Source organism: Pyxicephalus adspersus, chromosome 2 (assembly GCF_032062135.1).
Source record: "Pyxicephalus adspersus chromosome 2, UCB_Pads_2.0, whole genome shotgun sequence".
NCBI lineage: Eukaryota > Metazoa > Chordata > Amphibia > Anura > Pyxicephalidae > Pyxicephalus > Pyxicephalus adspersus.
Window position 1 is genome coordinate 25,361,472 of NC_092859.1, and position 9,860 is coordinate 25,371,331.

At 41.3% G+C, this 9,860-nt stretch overlaps 1 protein-coding gene across 1 annotated transcript in view; it reads right to left on the reverse strand.

The window, feature by feature from the left end:
* Positions 1-1,896: 1,896 nt before the first annotated feature.
* Positions 1,897-9,860, reverse strand: part of NRIP2 (nuclear receptor interacting protein 2) — a 9,339-nt gene continuing 1,375 nt past the window's right edge. Inside the window, exons 2-6 of the mRNA XM_072400096.1 lie at positions 6,961-7,185; positions 6,107-6,189; positions 5,289-5,377; positions 2,697-2,749; positions 1,897-2,276 (exon numbers count right to left, since the gene is read on the reverse strand). Of these exons, the coding sequence (XP_072256197.1) occupies positions 2,154-2,276; positions 2,697-2,749; positions 5,289-5,377; positions 6,107-6,189; positions 6,961-7,185 (573 nt within the window). The 3' untranslated portion in view covers positions 1,897-2,153. The remainder of the gene's footprint in view (positions 2,277-2,696; positions 2,750-5,288; positions 5,378-6,106; positions 6,190-6,960; positions 7,186-9,860) is intronic.

Below are 9,860 nucleotides of genomic sequence, written 5' to 3' on the forward strand. Positions count from 1 at the left end.
TAAAGCCAGAACAAACACAAATATTTTCAGGGTTTTAATATTTTTGTTTCCAAAATTTTTTTAACCTTCCCCTTTGTTGTTTAACTTGGCAGGAGAGCGCACTCGCTCATGTTCCCCTTTCCGCTTTCTATAGAACAGATTTGTTCATCTGTCCTCATTTTTTTCTTTTCTGTAGTTAAAGAATCCTGCCACTACGGTAGCTGTTGTAGAAAGAAGATATTTGGTAATAGAAGATGTCATGCGCTTAACCTAATTTAACCTGGTAGCGCATTTCTTGAGAAATTGCTGCAAGAATTCACATACTCCCAGATGTGTGGCCCCAGCTTCTCTGATTTTCCAGTGCGACACAAAACGGGAGAGAAAAAATTTGCATTTTCAGATTTTGCCCTACTGAGAAAAGCAAATGAGGAACCGGAATGTGTGGCTGCAAAACCAAAGGGCCAGGGAGGATGTGTGCTGAAATGGAGGGGGTGGAAGAATGCTTCTGGGGAGCTGGGGAAGCATGGTGCTGGGAAGGAGGCATGCTGCATAGGAGAGGGGAGATAAAATATTGTCAGGGCCTGAAATTCACAGGGCCTTAGGTCAGAACTGAGGGTCTGTTACTAAGATCTGCAATGAGGATTTGTCATAAAAGTGTAATGATGGGGTATGTTGCTGAGATCTGCACTGGGGGTCTATTAATGGGGTATGTCACTGAGGTCTACACGGTGGGTCTAATAATAAGGTCTGCACTGAGGATTTGTCATAAAAGTGTAATGATGGGGTATGTCACTGAGGTCTACACGGTGGGTCTAATAATAAGGTCTGCACTGAGGATTTGTCATAAAAGTGTAATGATGGGGTATGTCACTGAGGTCTGCATGGTGGGTCTAATATGAGGATCTGCACTGAGGATTTGTCATAAAGGTGTAATGTTGGAGTAGGTTGCTGAGGTCTGCACTTGGGGTCAGTTACTGGGGTCTGCAGTGAGGGTCTATTAATGGGGTCTCTACTCAGGGTCTTTCACCAGGGGGTCAATCACACCAGTCTACACTGGGGGTCTATCACTAAAGCCTGCACCAGGGGTCTGTCCATGAAGTCTGCACTAGGAATCTATCATGGTAGTCTGACCTGGGGATGGTTTCTAAAGCTAGGTACACACATCAGATAGTTAAAGTCTTATTAGTCTTATTAAATGAAAAGTCATGTTAATCTTGGCCAAAAAGCTGATATGTTGCTGAGATCTGCACTGGGGGTCTATTAATGGGGTATGTCACTGAGGTCTGCATGGTGGGTCTAATATGAGGGTCTGCACTGAGGATTTGTCATAAAGGTGTAATGTTGGAGTAGGTTGCTGAGGTCTGCACTGGGGGTCAGTTACTGGGGTCTGCACTGAGGGTCTATTAATGGGGTCTGTCACTGGGGTCTGCATAGTGGGTCTGTTAATAAGGTCTGCACTCAGGGTCTTTCACCAGGGGGTCATTCACACCAGTCTACACTGGGAGTCTATCACTAAAGTCTGCACCAGGGGTCTGTCAGTGAAGTCTGCACTAGGAATTTATTATTGTAGTCTGATCTGGGGATCTGTCATTGAGGTCTGCTTTGGGGTTCGGTCACTAAAAGGTCCACACTAATGTCTTGTCAGTAAAAGCTCGGTCACTGAGGTTTGCAATGGGGGTCTGTTACTGAGGTCTCCACTGATGTTTCTGTCACCAAGAAGTCTATCACAGCGAACTGCCACTTAGGGCCCAAAAGGACTGTACGATAGGTACGATCGTACTATATTCCAGCTTCTATTTTACTATATCTCCCAATATTCTTCCACTCCACTATTTTACCACATCCACGTCTTGCTGTGGCACACTAGGAAACCCATTTCTGATTTACATCTATAAAGAATACAATCACACTGCACAGTATGTGAAAATGTCTTTCTTTATAAACAATGCTCACAGTTTCGCCTGTTAAAACTTTTCATGAAACATCTCTAAAAATGAAACATTTTTCAGTAACACACATCTGAATACAAACGTAACTTCGGCTGGTTATATTCCTGCACAAAAAGTCATGCAGAAAAATTGTCCAATAACACAGTGTAGAGAGAGTTGGCTGTATTTGTGCTCTTCAGTCACCTTTGCTGTTTGCTCCCCTGCCAGCAGGTGGCACCTCATTGCTCACTGGCTTTGTGCAGAGATTATGGGGTTTATCTCTCCCTTTGGGTGGTTGTTGAAAAAAGTCAGAAATGGAATGACTTGTGTAGGGGTCTTCAGGACACCGTGCTCCAGATCTATGCAGCTCTGAGAAAAACAAAGAATAACAGCAGACTTTATATTAGAAAACAGAAGAAAACATATAATCTTTAATATTTTTAGATTTCTGTAAAAGTATTGCTCATTATAGGCAATCATTTAATGTTGTAATAAAGTGGACCTGTCACCTTTACAAGTTTTCATAAATACATTTCCAATATGTCAGAATACAGAACAATGGTATAATTTTTCACAAAAGCGAGTGATGTGAAACATTTTGAAACCATTTTATTCACCAGCATGTTGATCAGATTTTGATCAAGTTTATGCAGAAAACTGCTAATAATCCCTATGTATATTATAGTATTGTAAATATGGTGCAGTATAAAAATTCAATTAAAAGTAACAAACTCAAGATGAGGCCAGGCAGTGTCACCCCCACAGATGAAAGGGAAAAGCAGGATTTACCTTTAGTTTTATCAGTGTGTCCAGACCGATGCTGAATTCTGCACTGCTGTCATCTGTTTAGAGGAAAGAAAAGAAATTCCAGAACAAATCCAGTCCATTTTACATAAAATGTATTCTGTTATTGCTGCCTTATGCCAATATATATTCATCATTAGAAAGCAGATGTGTGCATAGCAAATTAAAATTTCAAGGGTACCTGTCCTCCACTGTCACCCTGCAGCAGCTTTTCCTATGAAAATGTGAGACCGTTATGCTAATTCATATAAACATCTTGATGCATTGCATACAATAACTTCTCACGGAGTGCCATGGTGACTTCATGTCATTTTCCACCTAAACCTTAGCAAAAAGGCCACAGTGTCCAGATCAATGCTAAGTTCTCCTTTCACTGTCCAATCACAAGCGTGCTGGAGGAGGGGCCAGACCTCTAAATATGACTTAACTACAGAAAAAAAAAATCAGGTCTTCTTCCTTGCTGGACAGGACTGTGCTATGTGGGATATCTGTGTGAATCACTGAACTGGATGAACATGAACACAAATCCTGTGGCCGGTAAAAAAACTGCACAAAATTTGTGGTTTACATTTGCATTTTTGTGTTTTTGTTGAGGGTTTTTTGTTCTTAACATGAATGAACTTGCTAACAGAAAAAAACAACAGAAAATGTTGCTCTGATCCATGGTCGGCATCAGTTTGCATACTTTAAAGGTATATTCCGTTTGAATGATAACAAAATAAATTCTTTTTCGCACTCCGCTGGCCTGCTAAGTGACTCCAGTCTTAATTCTATCATTCACTTTCTGTAATGACGCATGATGTATTTTATCTGTGTGTTTAGCTTTATTATGAAAGCTGTCTTCACTGAAGATAAGAAAACTACTGGGACTTACATAAAGTAGACAATCCAATGTTACCTATTATCACATAATACACATGTATAACTCACAATGATAGTAAATACTGTCCTGTCCTACTATATGTTTATACTGGGTAATCCTTCCTGCCGTATACATCGTGTCGCCCCATGACATCACTGGCTCCAGGCTGCATGGGGAGAGGGGTTCTGTGTAACTAAACTGTAAAAAAGTCCCATCTTATGATAACAGACAATTGGTTATAAACACAGAGCTTTAACAGCAATCTAAAGAACTCCAGCCCTGGAACTGTAATTTGCAATTTTTCAGAGGACTCAAAATCCATCTTTTTTTTAATAAATTAATTAAAATAATATTGTTCCATTAAAAGGCTAGGGGTAATTCCCTTCAAATTCCAAGGAACCATGAATTAGGAAAGCCGCAGGCCAATTACCAAATAGGTTTTTTTTTTTATTTGTTAAAGAAGAACAAAGCTCACCTCCCCACTCTCCTTCAACGGCACCAATATTTAAACACAGAGTTTTCCTGGGCTGAGGATCTTCTATCCATTGAATGGCCAGCCCAGAATGATTTAATTTCCCACATTCATGCATGGGAGATCATTGATTCCTGGCACCTAAGCATGCACAGTTCATTGTACATTCTGCAATAGATTTTATAAAGGCAGATTTTTGTTTTACAGCAGAAAAGACTCCGCACGTTCCTTCTGCAAAAAAGAGCTCACCTGCTCTCAGTTTTTTGATTTTCAGGTATTTGTTTTATCTCCTAAAAAATGCTGCAAGTACAAATAAAAACCTGCTGAACTGCTAGAAGTCCAGTGAGCTTCCTGTAATACACTGATGATGATAATAATGTACTTCAAGAGACATGCAGATAGTACTAGGCAGGTAAGTGACAGGCAGGTATTGCTCTCTCCTCCTTGGTGACTGGTGAGCTGTGGGGTCACGCCAGCATTTATTTCTAAAAACTAAGCACAACCTGCTAAAATAATGAGATTCAGCTTAACACAGTAAGAGCTCCCATCTGTAGTCCTCCCACAAAGGTCATGTAATTCAAATTGCAACATGGTGGACACAATGTGATCCCTGCATCCAGGCTCCTTGGGCTTAGAGAGGACTAAGGCTACGTACACTCGTCAGATGAATCTCATCTGATAATCGCCTCAGGGATAGTATTGGCCAAGAATCTGGCATGTGTACAGCGCTCGTCCAACATTGTACATGGATCCATCCTGGCAGAACAATCGTAATACAAGTGGGAGGGAGAAAGCACAGCGGGGTGCTGATTCGCCACCCCCCCCCCCCTTATGGAGCAGAACAGTGCTCGTTCAGCCTTTTGTCATTGGAAAGGATCGTGAAAGATCTTTTCTAACAACAATTATTGAACCTGCTTTGGAGCACCTGAAGTTACTGCCCCAGGGCAGGAAAGTTTCCAGCTTTAGCATTTATTCCAAGCTGCATATGGTCATTTTGGGGTCCTCAGCCATCATCAGAATAGTGAAAAGAAACCATGGCTTTTATGGAATGGTGTTTGGAGGTCAAAGTATTTCTGAACTATTTATGATGATGACGCTATGGGATTGGTATTGTAAGCTGTATTCTCACCCCCTAGGGTTACCCTTCTGACTTGTAGCTCTGTGGTGTCATAACGCCATGTGTGATCCGTCTATATCTGTGATGTATTCCTTGTTCTATTACTGTAATATGTTGTTCTCTTACCGACAAACACTGCGCTACTTGTTACTTTCTCATCTCCTACTTCAACCTCCACCGTTACCCTTCCCTGAGGGTCACTCGGCATCTGCAACCTGAAAAAGAAACTCCTAATAGTGAATACCAAAAATGTCATACTAGGTAACGGTAGAAAATGACTGCATGCACATACATTGACCCATGTTAAAGGTCTGCCAAATTTAGGGACAGCTACCTCTGTCCTGGACAGCTAATTTTATACAAAGCTATATTATATTTAGTACCGTGTAATGATAAAAAACCTGCTGAGGTTTTTATTAGTATTAATATAAACTGACAAACTGAAACCAAAAATGCAAAACTGCATTCTGGATTTTTTCACACATCACAAAATGTTAAAACCTTTATAAATATTAATGTATTGGCTTCAGCTGTCACTTCTCAGAATGCAAGGAACAGGAACAGCTATAGATCACAGGTTTGCTTGTAAAAATCTAATGTGATCACTACCATTGGTTGTCATAATGATCACATCATCAGAAGCCATGTTGTATGTGGCATTAGGGTCCCATTCTTAGTTCTAAAATGGAAACTAGATTAATGATCTGCTGGCCTGGGGAATCCTGCTAAAGAGTTATTGTACTGATCACAGTCTGGAAGAAGCACCAGTAAATTTATATCTTCCATTTTTTTTATTATGTATGAATTATGGATGAAACGTTATTAATTGATTTTATGGATGAAACGTTATTATGAATAAATATATTCACATACAAGGTGAATGGTCTAGTATTGTCTCTTCTGATGAAGTCATTATAGTATAAGGAAAGGGACACCCAGCTTACCCCAATCTTTCCAAACACGACCTGGAAATGAGATTGTCATGGCAGTCAATGGACAGCTTGCACGAGACGTCCTGTGTGCACACCTGAGAGGAGAGAATAAGCTTTAATATCAGGAGGAACTTTGTGTTCAGGGAGATCTTACTGCTGGAATATGGAAGACATAAAATACCATGTGCTTATTCACCACCCCACACACAGCCTATAACTAGAACAGTATTTGGAGGTGCGCTGGCTTTTGATAAACTTAAAATGCACAACTGGTAAAAGATGCTAAAGTTGTTACAATGAAAAGTGAGACTCCGTGCTGTTGGGTGATAGAAGCTCCCAAACAAAATAAGAAGACCGAAGGTGATTGTCTCATGGCTAAAATATCAAGTTAAGGTCACCTGTCACATTATTTAATAAAATCTCTCATTGTCTCTGTGTTGTGTGTATTTTCCATTTAATGCCTAACTTTACTTAGTTTTGGATGAAATTGGGAAGGCCTCTAGGAGTCTCTGTCAGATTTTTATTGCTGTGTGATTTCTTCTTACTTCCATTTACAATGTATAGACTTTATCTTTCCAATGAGGATACCACCAAGTGAGAAACTCTGTTTTAGTAGAGTAGGGAAAGGGTAAACTGTGTGAATTGTGTTTGTGTGAGTTGTGTATGTATGAATTGTGTATGTGTGAGTTGTGTATGTGTGAGTTGTGTATGTGTGAATTGTGTATGTGTGAGTTGTGTATGTGTGAGTTGTGTATGTGTGAATTGTGTATGTGTGAGTTGTGTATGTGTGAGTTGTGTATGTGTGAATTGTGTGAATTGTGTATGTGTGAATTGTGTATGTGTGAATTGTGTCCCATATTTCTTACCTTACAGCTGATCAGCAGGCTGTGCTGGGCCCAGCTCCCCGAGGTGTCAGGAGTTGTTGGCCGGTCCTGAGCCGTATTGGAGTCTTCATCAATTCTTTCCTCTACTTTTGGTTCATTAGTGGATTCCACTCCTAGGTTACAGAGGTGCAGAGACTGTGCCAGGCTACTGGTCTCTTTAATGGGGCTCCCACCTAGAAGACGCCTCTGGATCACACTGTGAGGTTGCTGCAACCAGAAACAAAAAGCCCCTCAATGAGTAGTGACACCATACATATCTTCCATCAATGGCCCTGATTTATTAAGGCTCTCCAAGGCTGGAGAGGAGAAACTTTAATCAGTGAAGCTGAGTGATTCAGCAAACCTGGAATGGATTTCTTCAAAGTTATTTGGTATTTGCTAGCAAATGTTTTGAATTTTGGAGCAGATACATTCCAGGTTTGCTGGATCACTGAGCTTCACCAACAAGTGTATTGTCACCAGCATTAATAAATCAGGCCCTATGTCTCATTATTATGTGCAATGTACTTATCACCTCCCACAGACTCCTCATTTATCATTTGTGAGAAACTTCCATCCAAACAATACAAAATGCAATGGGTGAGCAGCTCGGATCCCTAAATATGTTATAGGAATCAGAATTGTAAGGCAATGCAGCATCTTCCATACCTCTACCTTGCTTGCTGAAAATGTTCTTAGCCTATAATCCAATGCGGTCATCACATCTAATGACAGAAGCTGCAATATTATGAAGAATGTCTGTAAAACCCATACCAATACCATTGTTTCTACTTTCTTGTATTCCAGTAACAGCCGCTTAGAGTGTTTATGTCACAAGAAGATGATGCAGAGAAAATTGAATGTGTTGCTGTCTGAACATTGCTCCCTACAGTGCTTTGGCAGCCTGCCCAGACACTCTGTAAATATATTATCACATATCTGGTCCTGAGACTGCAAGCAATGGCAGATCCTCACTGGTGTGATTCTTGTAGCTGCACAGTGGCCCCCTATACCCAATATTCACCCCTTTTCTATTAGCATCTTGAGATTTACACCCCTGCAACAGTCTCTGTCCTCCTGAATCCTCTGTATGACAGTTACTGAGAATTCCCTTTTCTCTTACATTCTATGATTTACAATGATACCCCAGAGCAGTCCCTTTCCTCCTGTACCCTGTGATTAATAGCAACTACTCTGAGAAGTCTCTTCCATTTGTACTGTCATTTACGGTGACACCCCTGAGAAGTCTCTTTCTCCCAGAATCCAGTAATTTGTAGTAAGAACCCTGCAATTTCCTATTCCTCCTATAACCCGTGAAGCCACTCATTAGTCACTTTTTTCATGCACTAATGATTTGCAGTGAGCAGTCTCTTTTCTCCTGGAACCCAGTAACCCCCTTCCCCTACCTTTTTTCATGCATCTTTTAAATAAAAGTAGCAATCATTTTTACCTGCATGCTATAATATATATTATATTGTTACTGAGCAGTAATATTGTTTATTGTTTCAGCAGTAATATTTAGTGACACCCCTGAGCAGTCACCCTCGGGTTATACTCCAGTCCTTCCAGAAAAGCACCCTTTGCCAGCCTGTTCCTGGTCCTGTCGATCTGGCCTAATCCCGGCTGGCAGGAATCGGCAACTCGTGACCCTGGAGCCGAATGCGGCTCTTGAGCCTCCTTGTTGTGGCATTCTTCCCTATTTACCGCGGCCAGCGTTAAAGGAACACTCAGGGTAAAGTGACACTCTCCTCCGTATGCATTGCGGAATAGATGGATTTCCCTTCAGGGGTGTTCCTGGTAGGGGGCAGAGCAATCAGCGTGGGACTCGAGAGAATCCCTAGGAGTCCCATGTCCCACGTGTTTCCGGGTGCTCACACGTGGGACTAGATGCAAAAGCAGTAACAGAAAGCCAGGAAAATAGAAGTAAAGTAAGTTTAAAAGTAAGTTAAATCAACTAATGATGCATAATTTATCTGATGATTAATATTTGATTAGATACTAATCATATAATAATCATCTGATAAGTTACTATTACTACACAGTATTTATATAGCGCCACCATATTACGCAGCGCTGTACAAAGTCGATAGTCATGTCATTAACTGTCTCTCAAAGTGGCTCATTTTTTGGGGGAAGCCAATTAACCTAACTTAAAAAAAAAAGTGAATGTTACTTGTAGAAGTGAAACTTGTCAGTACCCGCAGAATTTGCCACCCTTGGCTTATACTCGAGTCAATCAATTTTTCCTGTTTTCCAAGGTAAAAGGTATGTGACTTCTAGTGAAACCCTGAGTAGACTCTTTCTCCCAACTGATAATGTACTGTATCTTTACCTTCCTCACCCTGTGATTTATAGTGACATCTGTGTACACTCCCTTACCTCCTCCATCCTCTCATTTAAACCATGACCAGACTATTCCCTCCCACACCCTGTGACTGACAGTGACACCCCTGAGCAGTCATTTTTCTCCTTTAACCATTAAAAGACAGTGACACCCCTGAGCAGTCCCTTTCCTTCTGCACCCAGTGACTGATGGTTACACCCCATGACAGGTCTATTTCCTCCTGCAACCAATCACTGACAGTGACACCCCTGAGCAGTCCCTTTTCTCCTACATCCATTGACAGATGGTGATTTCCCTAAGCAGTCCCTTTTCTCCTGGATTCATTGACTGATGGTGACGTCCCCCAGCAGTCCCTTTCCTTCTGCACCCAATGACTGACAGTGACACCCCTGAGAAGTCCATTTCTTCAGCAACCATTGACTAATGGTGACACCCATAAGCAGCTCCTTTCCCTCTGTATTCATTGACTGTCAGTGACACCCCTGAGCAGTCCCTTTCTTCCTGGATCCAATGACTGACAGTGACACCCCTGAGCAATCCCTTTCCTTCTGCACCCAAT